This window comes from Bubalus bubalis, chromosome 1, assembly GCF_019923935.1.
Source record: "Bubalus bubalis isolate 160015118507 breed Murrah chromosome 1, NDDB_SH_1, whole genome shotgun sequence".
Taxonomy (NCBI): Eukaryota; Metazoa; Chordata; class Mammalia; order Artiodactyla; family Bovidae; genus Bubalus; species Bubalus bubalis.
In genome coordinates, this window is record NC_059157.1 from 86,326,580 (window position 1) to 86,353,938 (window position 27,359).

General features: G+C 37.3%; 1 protein-coding gene across 1 annotated transcript in view; it reads left to right on the top strand.

The window, feature by feature from the left end:
• Positions 1–1,295: 1,295 nt before the first annotated feature.
• Positions 1,296–27,359, top strand: part of EPHA6 (EPH receptor A6) — a 1,039,321-nt gene continuing 1,013,257 nt past the window's right edge. The window contains exon 1 of the mRNA XM_025282417.3: positions 1,296–1,984. Within this exon, the coding sequence (XP_025138202.1) occupies positions 1,609–1,984 (376 nt within the window). The 5' untranslated portion in view covers positions 1,296–1,608. The remainder of the gene's footprint in view (positions 1,985–27,359) is intronic.

A 27,359-nucleotide genomic window follows, 5' to 3' on the forward strand; every position in this document is an offset into this window, starting at 1 on the left:
TACTTTTCTTCCCTGTCATAAATATTTTTAAAAAAATATTCTCATGAATTTTGAGGTAGGATTTTCGACCTCACTCGACTGTAAAACCCTAAGTCCGTTCAATTAAAATGCCGATTATAATAACAACAGCGAATAAACTATTATGGAACCCCCACACTAGTGGCACAGATTCCTTGGCGCGCCCTTCATAAACGTCTTAAGTTTAGCCTGGGCGCTTTCCTCCTCCTTCCTGAGGTTCCTAGCGTGACCAGCCTCTTTCACCTGCGAGCAGTGGAAGCATTTTTTTGTTGTTGTCTACTAACCCCCTCTAGCGCCGGACTCGCAGCATCCGAGCGGCGGCAGCCGGGCGGGCCAGCTCCGGGCTTGGCGGAGCTGGGAGGCGCTTGCGGCTCGGGCCCTACCCTCCACGTCCGCCTCGGCCGCGGGGCGAGGACGTCAGGGTTAGGCGCCCTGAGACCCCTCCTTGTTAGCACCTGTGTTGCCCCCTTTCCGAACTCCCAACACTGGAGGCGAGGGCCGAGTGGTCCCACCAGGCAGCCGGCGCCGTGGAGCGCTGGGAGGGAGTGGGTGCCGCGAGGGGGCGGCTTCCGCGGGGATAGCTGTCCGCTCGCAGGCAGTCGGCGCGTCTGTGGAGGCGGCCACGCACAGCTCAGCCCGTGGGCTTCTCCGAGTCTGCGGTGCGACGCCGTCACGCTGCAGGCGTCCCGGGCCCCCCGAAATCCCGGCGCCTGCGGCTGCGACCATGCTGTTGACCTCCACTGTGAAGTCGCGGCCGCACGGTGACGACAAGACCTCAGTAAGACCTCGTGCCAGGCACTCGCCCCTCTCCAGCTTGAGGTGACTCCTCTGAAGCTCGCTGCCTTCCTTCGCTCTCCTAGGACTAGCTGCGGAGGCGGCCGCCAAGCTGAGGCTCTCGCCCTACCGGGCAAGTTTGGGCGACCCAGGCTGAGGAGCGGTAGGCTGGTCCGCCGCCGCCAAGCTCAACCCGGACCCGGAGCGCTCGGCCACAGCACTCGCCCCCTCCGGCGGCGGAAATGTGAAGTCGAGGGTGGCCCTGCAGGGTGCAGAGTAGCCCTAAAACGCTGGACGCTGCTGCCGCGAAATGGGAAGGAAAGTGCTTAGGAGACTAAGTGCGGCCTCAGACAGGCCCGGGAAAAGGCTACCAAGGCCGAAGCGCGAAGCAGACGCGGCCGAGTTTGGAGGGGTCCGCTCTGCGGGCCGCTGCCGTCGCCACCTAGGCTAGGAGCTGAGGGCGCAGCTCTGTAGCTTGCTTGGACCGCTTGCGGCCCCGCGGAGCCTCCTCAGTTGCTCGGCTCTCGCCGCACTGGCCGGAGGAAAGTTCCCGCGGCCCCCGCCCGCTCACAGCTGCGGCGCCAGCCCTGCTTTTGGCTCTGCAAGTGCCCACTCTGAGTTAGGAGAGGCGCTCAGACCGGCAGAGCTGCCCGAGCCACCGCCGCACCTGGCCGTCCCTCCCCCCATTCCCGCCGTGAGGCGCCCTCCCCCGCCCCTTCGCTCCCCTCCCCCAAACCACAGCCCGAGCTCGCTCCTGCGCGCGCGCTCTCCCAGGCCCAAGTGAATAGTCCTCGCGCGAGTGGGACACGGCGGTGGATGCAATTCCGCTCGCCTACAGCCGCCAGGAGCTCCCTGGCGCCGCAAGCAGCGTCCTCCTCCGAAGCAGCTGCGCCTGCACCTGGGCAGCCTGGACCTTCGTGCCCTGCCCCCGGGGCCTCGCGCGGAGGTCGCCCCGGGACACCCACTGTGGGCCGGGTGGAGGAGGAAGAGGAGGAGGAAGAAGACGTGGACTCGGACCTGACGCTGAACACCTGGCTGCGCTGCTGCCACTTCTCTTTAAGGGGGAGGAGAAGAGAGTCGGGGAGAACCATGGGGGGCAGCGAAGTCCGGGAATTTCTTTTGCAATTTGGTTTCTTCTTGCCTCTGCTGACAGCTTGGCCGGGCGACTGCAGTCACGTCTCCAACAACCAAGGTAAAGGGACCGGTGGAGTAGCAAGATGGGGCGGGAGGAGGTGGGTGCTCCGAGGACCGGTGCGTTGGTCGCCTCTTGGCAGATAACTTCGTCTCGGGGTGGGCTTCTCCGGGCTCTCCACACGAGGGGGTCGAGGATGTCTCCTCACCAGATCGCCTGTCCACAGTTCCCGGGGCCGGAGACCTCACGAACTGCGGTCTCTTCTGCTTCCAGATGTCTTTAAACGGATGCGTGAGCATCAGCAGCAGTTGGGTCCCACTACTGGCGGCCGCGGGACCGCTCCCCCTGCGCGGTCTCCACGGGAGGTCAGGCTCTGTGGTAGAGGCTTAATGGAGACTTCTGGCTCTTTGCGGTCGCTCACTGCACGGTAATGTCTAGGTTCTCCCGCACGCCTGCAAGAAAGCAGATCGTTCTCGCTGTAACCCCTGGCCAAATAACCAGCCTTGTGCCTTCGATAAACCAAACCCTCGCCCAGCTGCAACCCCTTTACCCCATCCCGACCGAATGTAGTAGACATTTAGAAATTATTCCGAATTGTTTCCAGCCCAGATGCCCGAAGGGGCCGGGGGTGGGGGTGTTATTAGGTGTGAATTAAGAAGTTGTGAATATTCTATGCCTAAAGTCAGGTAAAGTGGTAAAGGGAAGATGAATAGCCTGTGAAAAGTGAAAGTGAGGTTTACCGAATGGAAAGCACTGAGAATTTTTGACTTTTTTTTTTTTTTGCTTTCTAGCCAACAATCTTTATGAGACATACTCATTGGATTTCTGCTGTGAATATTTAAAGATCTATATTTAAAAAACCACCTCCATAATCTTAATCCTCCTAGACTGAGAGAGGAACAACCATAAAAGTTTTCCAGCATGTACCTGGCTGGATGCTCTCACTGGCACTGTGATGACCGCCGGTGTCACCTGTTACGTCACACTTTTAAAACACCTCAAATATAAAACTTAAATTAGAGTTACCATTCAACATACAAGGTCTCGAAATAATTTGCAGGTATATAAATAGAGGTCAGATGGCATGAAAATGTGGGCTTTCTTTGTGAGGGTGAGAAGGTTAAGAGAGAAGGAAATAAGAACAACACAGCCTTTTTTTTGTCATAAACATATACAGCCAGTTTATTAGAATAGTTTAGAATCAATATTCAGTTCTCTTTATGTAACTGATACTTTTGACATGCTTTTCTAATTCTTTGTCCTTTTTTTTTTTTTTACCTCCAGATTGCAATCACAAATGCATATGTCAGCTTGAAAACCATACACAACCATCTTGCCTTTGAAAATGTATTCTATAAGTACCACCTATAGTGCCATGCTCTCCTATGGGGGTGTATACCTTCACACACATCCCTCATTTGGTTTCAAGGACTATTGGCATTAAATATCAAAGGAAGTAGTTACTTAATTTACCTCTGAAAATTGAACATTGTTTAAAATAACATGTAATTACTTGACCTTTTTATTGAAAGGAGAAACGATTTTTAGTAATTGGAAAATCAGACATTTATGTTATACTAAATGTCTCTAGGGCTTCTAATGAAGTATACACTTAAAGTCAAGTTGGCTAGGAACATTTTAACAGGTATATCCTTTCAATCATGTCCCTAAATCAACATTTATATTTTCAAAGTTCCAGTAACCATCCTAGGCCCTGAGGATACTACCAAAAATAAAACATGTTACACTCTTCAAATGAGTAAAAAGCCATTCTACCAAAGTGTCTCAAGTATTAAAGTATGACCTTTCAGTAATTCATATTAAATTTAAGGACATAGAGTTGTCAACTCTTGCAGTAATTTTTATTTATCTATTTTAATAGCTTTCTCATACTTTTACAAGACATTTTAACTAAAAGATTTACCAATTATATCTAATTTATTTGTGTTTTGTAAATTAGCTTAACTTAGTGAATATTACTCAACTTACCTAACAAATAGGATCATTAAAGATAGTCTCCAAAAACTCTTAATTTACATTTGTACTAATAGTCTAAAAACACAAGCTATGTGTTACACTTGAATAATATCACACCTAAAGGGTAAGTTGGGTAAAATTTAGAATTTTTCAACAGAATATTATGGAGAAAATGTGCTCAGATTTTTTTCGTCAGACACAAATAATTGCTTTTAAAATGCTTTTTACAACTTAAAGTTACAGTGGTTGGAAATTATGCCTTATAATATCTTGAGATAATTTTTGAATGCTGAAATAATCATGCTAATAGTTGATAAAATGTGGAACTTCAAAATGTTATTTTTGAGACCAATTGAAGGATATTTTCTTATTTGTAGTTTCAAAAATAGATGACATGAATCAACATATCTTGCCAATTTGTAAACATTGAAAATGTGATAAATTTTAGAATTACTGAAGTACATGTACAATATATAAATATTAATGGAAAATACAAATCTTATCTATGTACTTAATAATAAGCATTGATAATAGGCTTAATATTTAACTTTAAGCATATGTATTCATTTTTCTAGTAACTTTTTGTCCTAAGAGCTAATAGGATTCTTGTTTTATTTTTAAAATTTGTTACAGAGGGTAGATTTTCATTTTAATATAATTTGCTTTCTCATTAAGAGTAATCAAAAAGTAAACCCTTTAATGTGATTTATTTTTACCAAATTATATAACATATTTCATGGTTGAATGAAGGCATCATCCTCTTCTTCATTCCCCGTTTTGCATACATAGATAGAAGAAAAGGATCTGAAAAGTGAACTATTTCATTTTTAACACTGTGCTATGAGTAACTTGAATATAGGAAGCATCTCTTCTCTTGTTTTTTAACTGGCTGTGAATCTCTGCACCATAAAGACAAAATAAATCAGTTTGACACTCTTCCTATTACTAAAACCTCCTTGAATTGATCAAAAAGTAAAGCTGCTTTCTAGATCACTTCATCTGATTAAGTAAATGAAAACATGATTTGTACTCAAATTTCCCTTATTCTGTTAATTTTCCCTCTGTTTAAAACCACAGTATTTATTTTGTGTTGGTAATTTTAAAATTAACAGTTTTTACTCTCTTAAGATATGAAAACTTTTATTTTTGTACTAGAAAGATAGGAGAATATAAAATACAATCTTGTTTCATATGTCAGTAACCATGTATATCAATCTCAGTGATTAGTAGCCACCAGGGATCCATTAATTCAAAAATTACTCTGCTTTAGTCTAAAAGAGTTGATGCATCTCTCAGGGTGTGACTCATGTTTCCAAAAATAATCAATACTCAAATAATTCATTAAATCAAAATATGGTTTGAATATGAGAGTCTGGTGAGTTCATTTTACTACCAAGATTGTGTTAATTGATCTTTCTCCTCCACCCAGGGATTTCAGTGAAAAATTGAAATATACAAGGAAAACAATAGTTTGAGTCATTAGTTTCATTAAATTTATTAATTTGAATGAATTAAGTCTAAAATCCAGTAAGTTGTGTGTAAATACAGGTGAACATAGCTGATCAGAAAAATACCTGCTTATTTACATTTATAGCCTCAAATTAGTTGAACTGACATAAATATTGTACACAAACTGTAAGACTGAATGTTGTTCTTATATTTACAGAAAGGGGGGAATTGAAATATTTTCAGAAAGTTGAAGAGTGAACTTTACTGAAAATATTGAAAATTGGGTTCAATAAGGAAAACTGAGTGATTTATAAGGAATATTGCTAAAAGACCTTTCACTTATATAAAATTTGAGGGATAAACTATGATTGTAAAAGTGCAAGAGGTTGAAATCACATGCCTTTTTTGTTTTCCATAAGTATGAAAACAACCTAGAATGTAATTTTTTATACATTCACAAACTGAAGTGAGCCATTATGATTAGTATTTAAAATAGAATATAAAATGTCATTGATACACACTGGTCATCTAAATCTTTTTGTTCTGAGTTTGGGATAAGACTATATCTAAAATTTTTTTCTTACACAAAAATTATACAACATTCTTTAAGGATCTTGTCTTCAAACTAGAAATAACATGAATAAAGCAGTTTTAATATAGATTTTCTCGAGGGGCAAATTATATATATATATATATATTTAATTAATGATTAAATAACATCTTTTTACATTTTTAAAATACTGTCAAACTTTTCCATATGGAATTTGTATTATTCTTATGTTACAAAATTAAATATTATTAAAAATCCAAGAATTGAAAATTTTTCTTCAGTAATCATTGCTAGTATAAATAAGTAGCAAAAGGCATCGATGATTTCTTGTATTTCCTCTACTAATTCTTTTCCCCTGTGACAGACACCATATCTCAATCACTCACTCTTTCTTCTTTCACACACAGGAGTACTTCTGACTATGTAGTTCTTTTGTCCTAAATGGTGAGAGAATAGATGTTATCTTACACTGTCCATCAGTCAACCAAATCCCTAAAGTTATAGAAGTTTCTTGTCTTCTTGACTCACCATTTCTTGGAACTATAAATACAGTAGAGATCAGTACATGTAGTTAAATAATAAACATGAATTAACTTTGTTCAGTGTACTTTGTTAATCATGTAATCAAACTAAACTTATACAGAAGGATTAAATTGTAAGTCATGTCTGACTCTGTGCGACCCCATAGATGGCAGCCCACGAGGCTCCCCTGTCTCTGGGATTCTCCAGGCAAGAATACTGGAGTGGGTTGCCATTTCCTTCTCCAATGCATGAAAGTGAAAAGTGAAAGTGAAGTCGCTCAGTCGTGTCTGACCCTCAGTGACCCCATGGACTGCAGCCTATCAGGCTCCTCTGTCCATGGGATTTTCCAGGCAAGAGTACTGGAGTGGGGTGCCATTGCCTTCTCCATACATCCACAGTGTTAACTTTTAAATAAAAATTGTATATATATATACATTTAAGTTGTGCAACATAATTTGATATACTACATCTGTAGTGTTCTGATCAACTTGCAGTTTCTTTAGGACTGGCATTAGTTCTTTAAAAAACAGGTATTATATTACCTCTACTTTTGCCTTATTTTTATTGAGTATTCTGTTTTTGAATTTGATATTTATATGATGAAGAGAAAAAAAGAGTAAGTAAGCCAGACTTCATAAATGCCTTCATGGAATTTATTTTCTACTAAGGGAGACTGACAAAAATACGGAAGTAAATGAAATTATATACTATGGAGGAAACAATAAAGGCCCTGAGCAAATAACAGGAGGGACCCACTATTTTAAATGTGATGGTTGGAGAGGCCTATCTGGGAAATGACACATAAATGACATTCTCAAGGATGAGAAACAGCTAAATGTACAGAACAGAAAGAAGTGCATTCTAGGTAAAGGGAACTACCTGGTCAGTGACCTTGAAGGGAGATGAGCTTGTCACCTTTGAAGAAATAAGTCCAGTATGGAACTGGAGCTTACTGAGCAAGGAAGAGAGTAGCCTATAGTGAGGTTTGAAAGAGAATGCGAAACGGATCCACAGAGAAGAAAACAAGCCATGGAAAGTAATTAGGTTTTAATATTTTCCTTGGTAAAATGGGAAGCTAATGAGATTTCAACCATTTTTCATTTTTAGAGCATTATGGCTAGCAAGTAGAAGAGATGATTGGAAAATGAAGAGTAGTGTTAGGAGTCTATTGCAGTTTTTAGGGACATAGGAAAGGGTATGGTGGCCTGGCTAGCATGGTAATACTGAGATGGGGATAAGAAGATGGATTTGAGATAGCTTTTGGAAGTAGGATTATGGGATCATCTTATAATTACAGAAAAATAAATGTAGATATTCAGTATTTTGTCACTTTTTCCAAGGGACCTGAAAAAATTTTTCATTAATCCCCATAAAAATGATCTTGCTTGTAGTAGTTGATTATTGACAGCAGATAGGAAGGATGGGGTGAGAGGTCCATTCTCTACTTTAATCTGCTGAAACTATGATTTAAATCATAATAATAATACAATTTTATTATTTCAAACCATTGTGCATAGCACTGTACACTCATATTTTATCAACATGAAATTTGTTAATGCATTTTTGACACAATAACTTTACATATATAGTTGTTTTTTGTCAGAGTGGATGGCACAGGTGGGTGGAGAAATCTTAACAAAGCAATATAGTGATCCAACAGAATCTATTAAAATAGAGAGCAATATTTAAAAGTTTGGCTTATGCACCAGTTTTATTCATCTTTGTTATTATCAGACTACTGTTACTGAAAAGAAAAATAGAAGTGATACTAGATATAAAATAGGCATGTTTTCACATATTTTCTATTAGCCTTCTTTCTTCTCTGCATTTTGTTAAAATGAAGAGAAATATTCAGTAAGCTTGTAAAAGACCCAGGAAATTAGATCTTAAGATGAGGGAAGAAAGTATTAGGCTCTCCACTCAACAACAGTAAATTGCATGTAACTTAGAAACTTTCCCTAACCAGTTATTGTTCATCACTGTGACTTGCCTGGAGAAGGCAGTGGCACCCCACTCCAGTACTCTTGCCTGGAAAATCCCATAGAGGGAGGAGCCTCGTAGGCTGCAGTCCATGGGGTCGCTAAGAGTCGGGCACGACTGAGCGACTTCACTTTCACTTTTCACTTTCATGCATTGGGGAAGGCAATGGCAACCCACTCCAGTGTTCTTGCCTGGAGAATCCTAGGGAGGGGGAGCCTGGTGGGAGGCCGTCTATGGGGTCGCACAGAGTCAGACACGACTGAAGCGATTTAGCAGCAGCAGCAGCAGCAGCAGCAGTGAGTTGCCTACTACTACTACTAATATATGACAGCAATTGTTAAATATATAGAAGTGTAAAAAATCTTAACAGTCCTAAATACCTTGTATATATTTGGAAAATCGATACTATGGAGGTGTTTCATTTAAACATTTGTAAATATTCTTAAATGTACATATTCACACATAGTAAATCTTATACTTTAGTGTTGAGAATGTTCTGGAGAATACTATTTTATAGTGATTTCCTTTCAGTAAACATTATGAATTCTTATGAGATATACAGTTTTGATTTTCAATGATAAATATTCTAGAACTGAGTGATAATGTTTGTACTTTAAAAAGGTGTTTATCAGAGCCTACTATTTGGGCTTCCCAGGTGGCGCTAGTGGTAAAGAATGCCCCTGCTAATGCAGGAGACTTAACAGACAGGTCTTGGATCCATGAATCAGGAAGATCCCCTGGAGGAAGAAATGGTAGTCCACTCCAGTATTCTTGCCTAGAGAATCCCATGGACACAGGAGCCTGACGGGCTACAGTCCATGGGGTTGCTGAATCAGACATGACTATAGAGATTTGGCATACATATACACACTGATAGGTAGGTACTTACTATATGTAAGAATTCAAGAAGTTTTCCTTTAAGAATGTATGTCAATGTATGGCAAAACCAATACAATATTGTAAAGTAATTAGCCTCCAATTAAAATAAATAAATTTATATTAAAAAAAGAATATATCAATATAGTTTAGTGAAGAGTTTCCAGTCTCTTTCCAAGTCTAGTAGGAAAATTTTCTGTTTTCTTAGAATTAGATCCAAAATTAATTATTTTTTATAATTAGAAAAACTTTTAAAGTACATTTGTCATATGATAACATGTAAGAATACTGATGTTCAGCTCTCATATTTATGTATTGATTATTTGCAAGTAATATCTTATTTCATTAAAGTACATCTCAAAATTAAGAAAATAAGTCACTCAGCAGCTACATCTTGAAGTATCTCCCTGTGTCAGGCATTATGTTAGGTTCTAAGATAGAATTCTACAACAGATTCTAAGCTAGATTCTACAACAGTGATTATCATACAGTCTCTATTCTTTAGGAAATCAGCCTTCTCTTTTGATGTATCCTTGAGTAATTGATAATTAATCCTTAATTGATGATTTTTATAAGATGAATTTTACAGTAAATGATATCATGAGGGAAAGAAGGAAGAGTGTAAAGTAATACTACTAACACTTTTATGTGTTTTTATTTGTAAAATTGCTTCATAGGGATCTTCTAATATTAGTTTATGGGTGGGCATATATTTTATTTAATTGCATGAAAATTAAACATAAATATGCATTGAATAAACACAACCATTCATAGAAAATATAAATATTTCAAATCTCTAATGGCTTTCCATGAACTGACATGTGGAGGCAGGTTTTGTTTAAATGATATTTGGAGAAGGCAATGGCAACCCATTCCAGTACTCTTGCCTGGAAAATCCCATGGACAGAGGAGCCTGGTAGGCTGCAGTCCATGGGGTCACAAAGAGTTGGACACGACTGAGCGACTTCACTTTCTCTTTTCACTTTTATGCTTTAGACTAGCTTTTTCTGGTGTGTTTATTTAAGGTGGATTTATTATTAAAAACTGTGATTCATGGTGAAGAAGCTAGTTTCCAGTTTCAGATAGCAGCAAACATACATCTTAATTGAGTTGTGAAGCAAGAACTGGGATGAAAGCATGTATTTTCAGTCCATGTCCTGAAAAATGCATTCAGCTACTTTCCCAGGATACTACTGTGTCCTCTAGCCTGTTTGATGATCTGAACTGGCTGGATATAAATGAAAAATCACCACTCTTCCTCCCATTTCATTTTATAACTTAAGTTGTAATGTTATACTTACTTTCTGATCTTAGAAGTTATAACATCTCTTTAGAAACTGAATGTTCAAGAGTTAGAATTAGTTATGAATTATTTTATTCTTGTAATGTTTGGTATCTGGATATATGGGATATTTATATACATAACTTATTTACTAATGTTAACTTACTAATAACATGACAGAATGATTATTATTTTAGGTTGATTGCTGTAATACTCATATTTGTGGTATATGAGCATTGCAAAGAGGAACACTTTTTCTTAAAATTTATTTTAATTGGATAAGTGCTTTACAATGTTGTGTTGTGTTTCTGCCATACAACATAAATCAATCATAAGTATACATATGTCCCCTCCCTCTTTAACCTCCCTCCATCCCTCATTCCACCACTCTAGTTGTCACAGAACACCAGGTTGAGCTCCCTGGGGAAACACATTCTTGAAATAGTATGTAGAGTATAATATCTAGAATAAATAAAAGCATTTACACATAATTAAAAAAAATCAATATATGAAAATTTTCCTACTTATGATGATTATAATTAGATATATTTTAAGCAAATTAGTAAACAGGAAATATTTTATATATTAGGAAATAAAAATGTATTAATGTGTATTCCAAATAAGAATTATCTAGAATTGAAATGATTGCCTCCAAATATGAGTTGAAGTATATCTCAGTATCACCTTAATTTTTACTTTAAAAGACACAAATGTGTTCCATATGTTGCTGGCACATTATTATTGTAAAATAATTAAAATTAAATGTTTAATTAGAAAAACTGTGTAATGGCCAATAAATGTTATGATAAAAATTGAAACCTCAAGCAACTGAAGTTTATTATATAGTACAGAACTAAGTAGCTATAAACATTCAAAATGAAAGAAAAATAGGGATAGAAAAAATTGAATTATGGTACTGTTTTTAAAATGAACCTAATTGGTCAAGGAGTTTCTCTTGTTACATATATCTGACTATACCCTGGGTTAGACCCTTAATCTCTGCAAGTGCAGAAGTGGCCTGATGTCAGACAATGTTAGCTAAAACTCTTTTTAAAAAATTCTGAAAATTTCTTTTCACTCTCCTTCTAGATTTAAAATATACTTAGACAACATTTAAATTGTGAATGCAAGTGAAAATAATTTGTATTTGTCATTATATGTGACAGGAAAGAACTCAGCAAACTAATAGATAGCATTGTACAAAATCATACGACTTTAGTCAGTTTCTAAAAGTGAATAAAATCTATGCATTAGTCCACTGGTTAAAAGTTATAATGCCTGAACAACAACAATAACAAAACCCCAAGACTGTAATAGCCAGAACAATTTTATAACAGTACAACATTTAATGAGGAAAGTACAATATTACCTTGGCTGTTTTATATTCTGTATTTAATGAGGGAATATTCAGAAAGAGATCCTAATTTTTATCTGAAAAAGAACAATTTCAGGAGTGTATGTTGTTAGTATAGCATATTACTTAGCATGGTTTAAAAATAAATGAAAAATAACATGTTCCAAATTTATTTTTATTTTTATGATATACATAAGAGGAAAAATTGTACCTATATTATAATAACTTACTATCTTAAAATGCTATAGTAAAATAACTATTTTATAGAGAACTATAGTTCACCCTGGTTATTAAAATAACAGGTAGTTTGTTTACTTAAAATTGCATGTGTAAGAACCTTTATAATATTTACTAGTTTATGGCCAGAAATCCATGTATATGTATATGCATTATTTTTTAGGCTTTTCAAGAGCTTTATACCATAGTAAAGAAGAATTAAAATGTAATAATTTATTTTAAAGTTTAATATTCTAGAGTTTTAAATACTTGTTAAAGCTAAATGAAAAATATCCCCTAAAGTTATGAAGCCTTAAAATCAGATGAAATTGTTTGCCTGTTTGTTTGTTTTTTATAAAGTTCTAAAATGCTTTTCTGTTGTAATATAGATGTAGTTATCTTTGGGTTTTTGTTTGTTCATTCTTATTTTTATTACTTATGTACACAAACTTCAGTTCTTAATCTGTATGGTTTATTTGTATATATTTTCTTATAATTCTCAATTTAGTTCAGATTAAATATATATTCACCCAAATTTTAAATGAAATATATTGAGCCTACTATGTTTTTTCACTGTGCTGGGAACAGGAAATGTAAAACTGGGTCACTTTGCCTTGAACTTCTGAGAGCAAAAGATTTAATTAATGAGGCTATTTATATGTTAGTGAATATTTGACAAAGTAATATGGATTTAGCTGTTCCATAGATAAGTTCACATCTATGAACTATTGTTTACAGAGATAAAAATATGAAAGCACAAGCCGCAGGAGACATGGGTTAAAACCCTGGGTCGAGAAGATCCCCTGGAGGAGGGCATGAAAACCCTCTCCAGTATTCTTGCCTAGAGAATCCTGTGGACAGGAGCTTGGTGGGCTATAGTCCATAGGTTTGCAAAGAGCTAGACATGACTGAAGTAGCTTAGCATGCATGCATGCATATATCGTATTGGCCCTGGCTTTGTGTGACTACTAGAAATGAAATAAGATCTGTCCCCTTTACATTGAGGACAAAGCTGTAAAGTTGACAGTAAAATACTAGGTTGATGAAAAAGTAATTGCGGTTTGGAACCATGAATTTTAAATCATTATAACCAGGCTCAAACACATCTTATTAATCAAAATAGGAACCAGTACAGTCAACACATTTTTGCCAATGAGAAATGTTTATTCTTATAGTGTAAAAATCTGTGCTTCAGGATTCCAAGAACTCTTGGAAATTATTTTCTATCCTGCTAGGTGTTTTCTCTGCAAAAAGTTGTTGAGATATTTGAAGTGGTAGTCGGTTGGCAAAAAGGTCAGGTGAATATGATGGATGAGGTAAAACTTAGTAGCCCAGTTTGTTGAATTTTTGAAGTGTTTATTGTGCAACATGACCTCAGGCATTGTTCTGGAGAAGAATTGGGCCCACTCTGTTGACCCAGTGCCGCCTGCAGGCATTACAGTTTTTGGTGCGTCTCATCAATTTGCTGAGCATACTTCTCAGATGTAATGGTTTTACTGGGATTCAGAAGCTGTAGTGGATCAGATCAGCAGTAGACCACCAGACAGTGACCATGACCTTTTTTTGGTACAAGTTTGTCTTTGGGAAGTGCTTTGGAGCTTCTTTGTTCAACCGCTGAGCCAGTCATCGCTGGTTGTTGTCTAAATCCACTTTCAATGAAAGTCACAGTCCAATCGAGAAATGGTTCAATGTTGTTGCATAGAATAAGATAAGACAACACTTCAAAATGATCATTTTCTTGATTTGTGATCAGCTCACAAGGCACACCACTTATCAAGCTTTTTCACCTTTTCAATTTGCTTCAATTGGCAAAGGACCGAGGAATGTTCAATGCTGAGTTCTTCAGCAACTTCTGTGGTTGTAAGAGGATCAGCTTTGATGATTGCACTCAGTTGGTCATTGTCAACTTCCAGTGGCCGGCCACTGCACTCCTCTTCTTCAGGCCCTTGTCTCCTTTGTAAGACTTCTTGAACTACCACTGCACTGTACATTTGTTAGGAGTTCCTGGACCAAGCATGTTGTTGATGTTGAGAGTTCTTGCTGCTGCTTTATGATCCATTTGAACTGGAAAAGAAAATCGCTTGAATTTACTTTTTATCTAACATCATTTCCCTAGGGTGAAATATAAAATTAAAAAATATATAAATATAAAATATGCAGCAAGCAATGTCACTAACAAAAAAATCAAGCAGAAATGTGCATTAAAATGATATATAACATAACTACATTTACTTAAGAATGTATTGCAATATCAAGCAGCAGATTCAACAATGCAGAACTGCATCAACCTAACACTAGCAATTTAGTAAAGATAAAGGGAAATAATTTTAAAAATTATAACAAAAAATATTGAGTTACATATGGGAAATGAAAATGAGTCTCACATTTATTCATTCATTTTTATTATGGTTCATTATTGTAAATATATATAAGTGATAAGAGAATCTGATGGGACTGTAAATTTGTACAGCCATTATGAAAAACACTATGGAGGTAACTTAAAAACTAAAAATAGAACTACCATATGACCCAATAGTCACACCCCTGGGCATATACCCAGAGGAAACCATAATTCAAAAAGGCACATGTGTTCCAAAGTGAATTGTAGCACCATTAAAATAGCCAGGACTTGGAGACAACCTAAGACGCCATCAACAAAGAAATGGTTAAAGAAGATGTGGTTGTTGTTGTTGAATATTGAATATTACTCAGTTATACTCAGTATTACTTGGCCATAGAAAGGAATGAAATTGGATCACTTGTACAGATATGAATGGACCTAGAGACTACCAATGGCAACCCACTCCAGTGTTCTTGCCTGGAGAATCCCAGGGATGGGGGAGCCTGGTGGGCTGCCGTCTATGGGGTTGCATGGAGTCGGACATGACTGAAGCGACCTGGCAGCAGCAGCAGAGACTGCCATATAGAGTGAAATCAGAATGAGAAAAAGAGACACTGATATATAAATCAGTCTTATGGACTCTGTGGGAGAGGGAGAGGGAGAGGGTGGGGAGATTTGGGAGAATGGCATTGAAACATGTATAATATGTATGAAATGAGTCGCCAGTCCAGGTTTGATGCACGATACTTGGATGCTTGGGGCTGGTGCACTGGGATGACCCAAAGGGAGGGTATGGGGAGGGAGGAGGGAGGAGGGAGGAGGGTTCAGGATGGGGAGCACGGGTATACCTGTGGCGGATTCATTTTGATGTTTGACAAAACTAATACAATATTGTAAAGTTTAAAAATAAAATAAAAAAGAAAAAAAAAGAAAGAGAAAAACAAATATTGTATATTAATGTATACATAAATTTAGAAAAATAAAGATGTTCTTACTTGCAAAAGGAAGGAGACACAGGTGTAGAGAACAAATGAAAGTACCCCAGTGACAGAAAGGTGGGGCAGGTGGGATGACTTGGGAGATTCGGTTTGACATATATACACTATTAATTGTGTTGTTGTTTAGTTGCTATATCATGTCTGACTTCTTTGTGACTCCATGGACTGTAGTCTGCCAGGCTCTGCTGTCAATGGGTTTCCCAGGCAAGAATGCTGGAGTGGGTTGCCATTTCCTTCTCCAGGGGATCTTCCCAACCCAGGGAAAGAACTGATGTCTCCTGCATTGTCAGGTGGGTTCTTAACCACTGAACCATCAGGGAAGCCATGCACTATTGATACTATGTATAAAATAGATAACTAATGAAAACCTACTGTATAGTTCAGGGAACTCTACAGAGTGCTCTGTGGTGACCTAAATGGGAAGGAAAGCCAAAAATATGGAGATATATGTATATGTATAGCTGATTCACTTTCCTGTAAAATCAGTTCAGTTCAGTTCAGTCGCTCAGTCATGTCCAACTCTTTGCAACCCCATGAATCGCAGCACACCAGGCCTCCCTGTCCATCATCAACTCCCGGAGTTCACTCAGACTCATATCCATCGAGTCAGTGATGCCATCCAGCCATCTCATCCTCTGTCGTCCCCTTCTAGAAACAAACAAAATATTGTGAAGCAACTATAATAAAAATTAATTAAAATGTATATAAGTAATAAGAATTAAAATGAATGACTTCTCTGGAAGCTTCAGTTTTTAAGCTACTTTGAGTTAGTTTTCTTCACTTGAAGATTAAAACTTATTCTTGTGTGTAGATAAAAATAATCCAAGGGATTGATGCCTTAGACTAGATGTAGAGTTTTTTCCCCACTCCAGTACTCTTGCCTGGAAAACCCCATGGACAGAGAAGCCTGGTAGGCTGCACTCCATGCAGTCGGGAAGAGTCGGACAGGACTGAGCGACTTCACTTTCACTTTTCACTTTCATGCATTGGAGAAGGAAATGGCAACCCACTCCAGTGTTTTTGCCTGGAGAATCCCAGGGACGAGGGAGCCTGGTGGGCTGCCGCCTATGGGGTCACACAGAGTCAGACACGACTGAAGTGACTTAGCAGCAGTAGCAGCAGAGTTTTTTTTAAGTAAGTAGCACCACTTGATTTTTTCATTAAAAGTTTTGTCATATTCTTTAAGAACTAGCTTATTTAATGATGGTGGCTGCTTTTAAAGATCAGTTCAGTTCAGTCACTCAATTGTGTCTGACTGTTTGCAACCCCATGAACTGCAGCATGCCAGGCCTCCCTGTCCATCACCAACTCCCGGAGTCTACCCAAACCCATGTCCATCGAGTCGGTGATGCCATCCAACTATCTCATCCTCTGTCGTCCCCTTCTCCTCCTGCCCTCAATCTTTCCCAGCATCAGGGTCTTTTCAAATGAATCAGCACTTTGCATCAAGTGGCCAAGTATTGGAGTTTCAGCTTCAACATCAGTCCTTCCAATGAACACCCAGGACTGATCTCTTTTAGGATGGACTGGTTGGATCTCCTCACAGTCCAAGGGACTCTCAAGAGTCTTCTACAACACCACAGTTCAAAAGCATCAATTCTTCAATGCTCAGCTTTCTTTATAGTCCAACTCTCACATCCATACATGACCATTGGAAAAACCATAGCCTTGACTAGACAGATCTTGGTTGGCAAAGTAATGTCTCTGCTTTTTAATATGCTGTCAAGATTGGTCATAACTTTCCTTCCAAGGAGTGAGTGTCTTTTAATTTCATGGCGGCAATCACCATATGCAGTGATTTTGGAGCCTAGAAAAATAAAGTCAGCCACTGTTTTTACTGTTTCCCCATCTATTTCCCATGAAGTGATGGGACCAGATGCCATAATCTTAGTTTTCTGAATGTTGAGCTTTAAGCCAAATTTTTCACTCTCCTCTTTCACTTTCATCAAGAGGCTCTTTAGTTCCTCTTAACTTTCTGCCATAAGGTTGGTGTCATCTGCATATCTGAGATTATTGATATTTCTCCCAGAAATCTTGATTCCAACTTGTGCTTCTTCCAGCCCAGCATTTCTCATGATGTACTCTGCATAGAAGTTAAATAAGCAGGGTGACAGTATACAGCCTTGATGTACTCCTTTTCCTGTTTGGAACCAGTCCGTTGTTTCATGTCCAGTTTTAACTGCTGCTTCCTGACTTGCATACAGGTTTCTCAAGAGGCAGGTCAGGTGGTCTGGTATTCCCATCTTTTTCAGAATTTTCCATACTTTATTGTGATCCACACAGTCAAAGGCTTTGGCTTAGTCAGTAAAGCAGAAATAGATGTTTTTCTGAAACTGTCTTGCTTTTTCGATGATCCAAGGATGTTGGCAATTTGATCTCTGGTTCCTCTGCCTTTTCTAAAACCAGATTGAACATCTGGCAGTGCACGGTTCACATATTGCTGAAGCCTGGCTTGGAGAATTTTAAGCATTACTTTACTAGCATGTGAGATGAGTGCAATTGTGTGGTAGTTTGAGCATTCTTTTGCATTGCCTTTCTTTGGGATTGGAATGAAAACTGACCTTTTCCAGTCCTGTGGCCACTGCTGAATTTTCCAAATGTGCTGGCATATTGAGTGCAGCACTCTCACAGCGTCATCTTTCAGGATTTCAAATAGCTCAACTGGAATTCCATCACCTCCACTAGCTTTGTTTGTTGTGATGCTTCCCAAGGCCCACTTGACTTCACATTCCAGCATGTATGACTGTAGATGAGTGATCACACCATTGTGATTATCTGGGTCATGAAGATCTTTTTTGTACAGTTCTTCTGTGTATTCCTACCATGTCTTCTTAATATCTTCTGCTTCGGTTAGGTCCCTACTATTTCTGTCCTTTATTGAGCCCATCTGTGCATGAAATGTTCCATTGGTATCTCAAATTTTCTTGAAGTGATCTCTAGTCTTTCCCATTCTTTTAAAGATAAACAGCATAAAAACTATAACAACACAAAATCTTATGGTTTTGTGGATTATATCTGGTTTTGTTTGCTGATTGTTTTATCTTTAGATAATGGTAAAATTGTAAACCCTGTATGATTTATATTACATGCAATTTAAAGTTGAAAAATATTTTAGTTTCCTGTAATCTGAAGTTCTCATTTTATTGTTATTTTCTCATCCCTACCTCTATTAAATATTGGCTTTTAGAGGTGTTTCACAAGTTGGAAATTGATAGTATTCTTTAATGTTTTTCTTGAGAAATTAAATTACTATTTGATTTATCTGTATTTTATATTTGATAAATGTGCCTGCAGAGGAATATAGGGATAGAAATTTCTGCCACAACTGGGTATTTTTAAACAGAGAAAAACCAGTAGCAGATTGTCCATGATTAACTGTTGACATTTAAATTCGTACATTTAGAATGTCAAAAAGCACTGAAACTGTCAATTTAGTGTCTAAATTATAATAATATTATTTTCAAATCCAAAATTTTATGATTCTCATCCTTCCTTCAACATAGAGATATATTTAAAATAAGTTGAAATAATTGAAGATCTTTTGACAAATTTAACTTTTAATAATTGGTTAACTGAAAAACTACAGATCTGTGGAAAGCTTAATAAATTATTCGTATCTTTGTGTGCATCTAGGTTTGTTGTTGTTGCTATGATTATTAGTATAATACCTTAGTGCTGGCATTATTTCTGAAAATAAGTGTCTTTATAAAGGTATATTATGATTGGATTCATGTAGCCCTCTTTTAATCATTATAAAATACCTGGAATATGGTGGTGTAGTGCTATATCATAAAAATTATTTTAATCTGTGCCAGAGTATATCATAAGTCTTTAAAGTATTTTCTTTCATGGAAGGTGATTTGTCTAAGCTGTGATAATCTGAGTTGTTTTCAGGCTATATTATGGTGATGATATTTTTTGAGATTTGATATCTTAATTGTAAAAGATTATGATTTCAAATATGCACTACCACACATAAGCCACATTTATTATGGTATAGCTGCTATTTTGTAAATGCACACTTGCTTGCTTGGAAGCTCTGCTTCTAATGTGCACCAGATTAGGGGAAGCTTAAATAGTACCTCTAAAAGTAAGGAAAAAGCCACATATTTTCTTTTTAATATACACTATTGTCCAGATCTAAGATTATCCTGTTTATTAAGTTGCTCTCAACTACTGATATAAAAATTTGGACTTAATTTTCTTCCAGTGCAAAATTATGGAATATTTCATGCAAATAGACTATTTTTAATTTACCTCCTTTGCTGCTAAGTCGCTTCAGTCGTGTCCGACTCTGTGCAACCCCATAGACAGCAGCCCACTAGGCTCCCCTGGCCCTGGGATTCTTCAGGCAAGAATACTGAAGTGGGTTGCCATTTCCTTCTCCAATGCATGAAAGTAAAAAGTGAAAGTGAAGTCGCTCAGTCCTGTCCGACTCTTCGCAACCCCATGGACTGCAGCCTACCAGGCTCCTCCGTCCATGGGATTTTCCAGGCAGGAGTACTGGAGTGGGGTGCCATTGCCTTCTCCGTTACCTCCTTTAGTTAGTCTTAAATAGGTATGATAATAATTTTATTTTATGTGTAAGCTCTTGATATACTGTTTATGTGTGTCATATTAATTTCAAGTATTTTTCCCCAAGTTACCTTTTTTTGTTGTTGTTCAGTTGTGTCTGACTCTTTGTGGCCTCATGGCCTGCAGTACTCACTTCCCTGTCCTTCACAGTCTCCCAGAGCTTGCTCAAACTCATGTCCATCAAGTCAGTGATGCCATCCAACTATCTCATCATCTGTAGTCCCCTTCTCCTGCCTTCAACATTCCCTAGAATCATGGGCTTTTCTAATGAATCAGTTCTTCACACCAGGTGGCCAAAGTATTGGAGCTTTAGCTTCAGCATCAGCCCTTCCAATGAATATTCAGAATTGATTTCCTTTAGGATTGACTGGTTTGATCTCCTTGCCATCGAAGGACTCTCAGGAGTCTTCACCACCACCACAGTTCGAAAGTGTCAATTCTTCAGCACTCAGCCTTCTTAATGGTCCAACTCTCACATCCATACATGACTACTGGAAAACCCATAGCTTTGACTAGATGGACGTTTGTCGGCAAACTAGTTTCTCTGCTTTTTAGTATGTTGTCTAGGTTGGTCACAGTTTTTCTTCCAAGGAGCAAGTATCTTTTAATTTCATGGCTGCAGTCACCATCTGCAGTGATTTTTTTTAAATTAATTCTTCTATATTAAGACTGGCTTCAGCTTCCAAATTTTTCCACTTATCATTTTTCCCTTCTAGTATTTGCTTCTGATAACATTCATACATTGAACAATAGGCAGTTGGGAAGCAAATACCCATTTATCAATCATTGTAATAGTGCTTTACATACCAGTGATAACTCCCTGCCTAGATGTCAGTTATAAAATTACAGCTATGGAACTTATGTTGAAGTGGGATTTTCTTACCTTCCAATTTAAATCTAAATCCTCCAAAATCTACTTATTCACAGGAACAAGAGTGGCTGATGCCTGTGTAGTTATAGGTGGGTAGAAGAGGGAGAGGAAAAGATAGGCTCAAGGTATAGGGATATTTACATCATTTATTATGCAATGAGGATGACAAAAAAGGGATTGCCCAAGACTCTATGGCAGGTGTGACTTTACCTTGGATCCACACACCTACAAAATCTGATTTTGTGTAACTTGGAAAAACTCCTTGAGTTGAAAGCTCAAAAACAGTTGAAAGGGGGTTGAGAATTTGAGTAAGAATTTAGGCTGAATATCTGGCTGCAATCAAGGAAATTTCCTTCTCCAGTTCTCATTTCTCAACACTTAATATTTTTGGAGAAGTCCATAATTTTATGGAAGGATGTCTATTACTCTTTTTCTTAGTTAATTTTTAGGTTTTTAATGGATAAAGAATTTTTGCACATCTTATTTAACTATATTTTCTAGATGTGTTACTGCTTCATGTTAATTAATACATGATGCCTTAGGGTACTATGACAACAAACATTTCTTTTGAAGATGTAAAGTGTTCTAGAAAGCAGTTAAACAGAATGTTGAAAAAATATTCACAGACTTAGATCTATTAATTCTACTTTTATGAGTTTAAATTCTAGGGGAATGCATGGATAAAGACAGGCCAGAATTTATATAGGGATCTTCATCTTGGCCTTATTTATAAAACTGAAGAATTGGCATCAAAGTCAATGCCCCCCAATAGGAACATCTTCATTGAGACATAACTTCTTTATTTGCATGAGGACATGTGTATCAACAGGAGTCCAAAATCTCTCTATGTGAAATGGTGGAAATGTTTGCTACTGAGAGAGAACATAAGAGAGATGTTAGGAGAATAAAGAAAGAAGGCTTTGCAGTAGGAACAGTCTGATGGAGATTCCAGGATTAATTTGGAATACCCAAAAGGATGGTTTAAAAATGATGGTCTGTTCTATTTGAAATCATTTGCATGAATGAAATGTTAACCATTTCCTCCATCTTTACCTCCAACATTTTATCAGGTATATTAATGTCCAGAAAAACAAGAATAGAAAATATGAATAAAAATTATCTGAGTAAAGACCAGTTGAGCCCCACAACAATAACAAAAAAATCCTGAAAAGATCAGATTTTTCAGAGTTTAGCTATTCATCTATGTAGGGTTCTGCAGAATCTTTGCCTTGTCTTGTAGGCTGTTCAGAACTGCAGCTAGGTTGGGAATTCCCTTCTCATCTGGTCCTAAAATGAGTTTCTGATCCCTTCAGTGGGAGCAACATTGATCTTCTAACATGATAGCATTCCCATGTAAAATTTACAGATGGTAAAGAATTAGAAAAGAAAAAGAAAAGCAAAGCTACCAGTGTGTCCACTGTGTATTCTGTTTCTCTTATCAGGAGCACAGGTCAAATAGATGGATTTTAGAGGGAAAGGGGTAATTTTAGCAATATGGAATCTTGTTTCATATGCTCTAAATGTACTAGCTTCATTTTCATTTTTATGAATGCCTAGAATAGCTGTGTTTTGTTCATGGCAGTGAGTTCTGAAGTCAGGGATTTCTTCATAGTTTCTAGCCACGATGAAAATGGGAGACTGTTTTAGTAAAAGTGAAGGAGCAGGACTCTGTCTGCCTCCCTCTCCTTTTTCCTGGATGACACACACTGCCTCATTCCCCAGCACCTCTATAGCTCAATCATGCTGTGCTTTCCAATACATTAAGTGACAGCTACCAATCCTAGACTCCCATTGCAGCCTGATACCCGGCTAAGAGCTGAATTTACACCATCCTTGGTATTTAGCAACTAGAGGATTAATTTTGATCATATACTATTGCTGACAAATGAATCTCCAGTGGGGGTCTATTATGAATGGCAACATTTTCAGATTTGGAAAAATTGCTAAAAATAATGGTCACTCATACAAACTGGTTGAGGTCACTAGGGTCAGGACATCTTCTCATAAGCAAATCTTCAGACTCAGTTTACATTTACTGGCTGTGTTTTAGAGATTGGAAGCTATCACTGCCCAATGTTATAATGATTATAAAAGAGGGCATACTGTGGGACACAGCCCACTTTATTTTGGACTAAAAAGTGTTATCTGTTAATTAAGAATACTTTTGCTTTAAAGTTATAAAAATATCAGTGTAAGGGATGGGATAATCCATTTCATATTTGGCAAATTTATGATGGGGGGAAAATAAGTTCACATAGTACAAAGAGGAAGAAATATAATGAAATAGTCATCATCTTTTACTTCAGGGAGTTTAGTTCCTATCATAATCTGTGTTTTCAAGCACTGTATAATGCTCCTTTTCCAATAAAATCATACTAGAAGTAGCTGGATTAGGAGTTTGCTTTTCAAAAGTGATCAAAAGAAAATAGGTGAGGTCATTTGCTTTCTCTGCTATTCTTGAGAAATATTGATATTTTAAAAATATTTTTATATTAAAAAATTAATGTGTACTTAAAACCATATACTTGAAACTAAGTATATGGCAACCCATGGGGGTATGAGAGCCATCTTCCAGTCTCATGTGGAAATAGAGGTAGCGTCTGCTTCCTGTCCTCTTGTGCTTTTCAACATTCTGATTTGATGACTAAAATCTTTCTATTAAATGCTTACATATGACATGGAATATATTTGACATAAATATTGTATATTAAGCTTGAGTTGTATTTTATTAAAAGTTTAAAATAGCTTACTTAGCTATTACTGTGGTTCTTACAGTCTTTTAGCAGTTATTTCCACTCTGACCTAGTGCTTATTACCTGTCTATACAAACACACACACAGACACATGCAGTCTGAAACACTATGTTATTTGCTCTGTAATTTTTTTTCCCACTATTGTGTAGTGATTCACATAATTCCAAGTATTCTATTTTAGTGCTATAATGAATAAAACTATAAATTTAAAGTATGTGTACATTTTACTTTTTTCTACTCTATTTAGGGTCATATTACATCAAGTATTTCAAATATAACTTGCTTGAGGCTGTAGTTTTTAGGAAAATCAGCTCTCATTTAAGTTCAAAATAAATGGATAGCATCTTTGTTCTTAGGATATTTCTGTGAAAAACTGAAATGTGTTTTGTACTCAGCAGACTCTCTCATTAACACACGTATAAAAGTGTATTGTATCTCTGGTTGAAGGAGGATTTCTATTATATCTTGTTGATGGTGAATTTGACATAGTAAGAAAAATGAAGAAAAAGACCAAATGCTTTTCAACTGTGTATATTAATTTAATTCTACCACTTTATCTTTTTATTCCACCTTTCCAAGGTAAGCAGCATAAATTATTGCACTTATTTTACTTATGGAATTTATATGGAAGTTAAGTTACTTGGCAAAGCTGATAGAACAAATTAGTAACCACAAAGGAAAAAAGACAGCGGGCCTTAAGCTTATTAAATCAGTGTACTTTCTAAATGGAAGTAGAATTTCAGGCAAGTCCTAGATTATTAAAATTTATAAAGAAAATGAGAGTAAAATTGGCACTATCACTTAATGCCACAACTATTAAATCCTAATTTAGAAAGCATTATAACCCAGAGAAAGAAATTCTTTTTAAGATATTTTTTCCAAATAAGTCTCCCATTCTTTTAAAAAACATTATCAATATTTTAAAATAATATAGTTCAAGTATTTTGAAAAGTTTTCAAGACATTAATGTAGAGGAACAGTATTTAAATTCAATATCTTTTAAAATTTAAAATTTTATTGATATATATTGATATAAATTGATATATATTGATATATATTGATATAAATAAAATTGAATTTAAATACTGTTCCTCTACATTAATGTCTTGAAAACTTTTCAAAATACTTGAACTATATTATTTTAAAATATTGATAATGTTTTTTAAAAGAATGGGAGACTTATTTGGAAAAAATATCTTAAAAAGAATTTCTTTCTCTGGGTTATAATGCTTTCTAAATTAGGATTTAATAGTTGTGGCATTAAGTGATAGTGCCAATTTTACTCTCATTTTCTTTATAAATTATTTTAGTGGTTGTAAGGCCCATTAGTTGGTGATGGACAGGGGGGCCTGGTGTGCTGTGATTCATGGGGTCGCAAAGAGTCGGACATGACTGAGCCACTGAACTGAACTGAACTGAAGGCCCATTATTGTGTGCTTTTGCTTATATGTTTATTGTCTATTTGTCCGGATATGTTTAAACTGCTGGTTAGGCACCGTACAAGCAGTCTTGATTAATGAGCAATAATGGCTACTTCAGTATTTAATGATAAGCTGTACAATTTGAGTCTTTAGCCCAACTCTCCTCCTTTTGCACTGCTTGTGATTTAGGCTCATTCCAGATCAAACATAGCAACCATCACATCTTAGTGTCTATAAGAATAGCTGAGAATTTTTTTCAATTTGACAAATTGCTGAGCCTCACTGCCAAAGAGCTGGATTTAGTGTATTGAAGATAGTGTTTAGGACTTGCCATTTTAGATAAGCACTCTACTAAATGTATATGCAGATGGTTTGAAAAACTCTGACTTAGGGATCTCTATCTGTATTCATTCTAGTTCTTGGTTTGCACCAAATAGGATTGAAAGCTAGCTAAAGTAAACAAAAGAAATTTATAAGAAATTGGATGTTTTATAAATAAAAATTGGATTTACAATATAAATGTTTGATTTAAAGACATTGAATAAGATGATTCCACAGAATTGAAGAGACTTCTACAGAACCAGCTTTAACAAAGAGTAGGAATCAGGGCAGCATCTGGGATCTAACAGCAGAAATTAATCATCAGTCTCGTTGGGCTGAATTAATTTCAAGATTTTTCCCCTATAATTGTATTACTCAGCTAAAAATATCAGTTCTGCAAGAGTGAGTCTGAATGACCTAGATTGAGTTATGAACCTCTGCAACATAGAAGGAGTAGGAGCTCATGATTGACAACCTTACCATGACTGGACACTATGGGGACAAGTAATTTCTTAAAAATGCTGTCACTAAAGTTAGTGGAATGGATAATGGTTGTCCAGAACCTAACACATGTCTAAACACTGATAGTATAATATAATTATCAAAATAAGTTATAATTTCAGCCCTTCAACTAAGAGCTAAATTATGAAATGAATATGACTTTGTATAATTAGAGTCTATAGAGTCTCCCAGTTCAGCCCAGGGGAGTTAAGCATCATTTTACTACTACCCTCAATAGAATATTACAAATTTTATATAGAATCATGAAGCTCATCTCTTGAAAGGACAGTGTATATTTACTTTTACTCAAGTACAATTTGAAATATCCCTTGTTAGGATAAATCTTCTATCCTGCAGTGTAGAAGGTAAGGAAGCAATATAGGTGGCTTGAATTAACCTTTCATTTACAAGAAATTTGACTTTTACCAAGTGGCTTAAGCTATGTCCAAAATTTCAGTGCATTCAAAATATTGTACAATATTCTGGTCATTACCATGTATCTGGTTTACAGGAAAACACTTGTGACACAAAATACTGTGCCAATACTGATCCAGCTTCCATACACAATTATTGTGCTTTTAAAAATAAACCAATTCCTAAACTAAGAAACAAAATTGATATGACTCTTCAGTTCAGTTCAGTTGCTCACTCATGTCTGACTCTTTGTGACCCCATGGCCTGAGACATGCGAGGCCTCCCTGTCCATCACCAACTCTTGGAGTTTACACAAACTCATGTTCATCGAGTAGGTGATGCCATCCAACCATCTCATCCTCTGTCATCCCCCTCTCCTCCTGCCCTCAATCTTCCCCAGCATCACGGTCTTTTCAAATGAGTCAGTGTTTTGCATCAGGTGGCCAAAGTATTGAAGTTTCAGCTTCAACATCAGTCCTTCCAATGAATATTCAGGACTGGTTTCCTTTAGGATGGACTGGTTGGATCTTCTTGCAGTCCAAGGGACTTTCAAGAGTCTTCTCCAACACCACAGTTCAAAAGCATCAATTCTTTGGCACTTAGCTTTCTTTATAGTCCAACTCTCACATCCATACATGACTACTGGAAAAACCATAGCCTTGACTAGATGGACCTTTGTTGACAATATAATGTCTCTGATTTTTAATATACTGTCTAGGTTGGTCATAATTTTTCTCCCAAGGAGTAAGCGTCTTTTAATTTCATGGCTGCAATCACTATCTGCAGTGATTATGGAGTCCCCCCAAAATAAAGTCTGCCACTGTTTCCCCATCTATTTGCCATGACGTGGTGGTACTAGATGCCATGATCTTTGTTTTCTGAATGTTGAGCTTTAAGCCAACTTTTCACTCTCCTCTTTCACCTTCATCAAGAGGCTCTTTAGTTCTTCACTTTCTGCCATAAGGGTGGTGTCATCTGCACATCTGAGGTTATTGATATTTCTCCTGGTAATCTTGATCCCAGCTTGGCCTTCA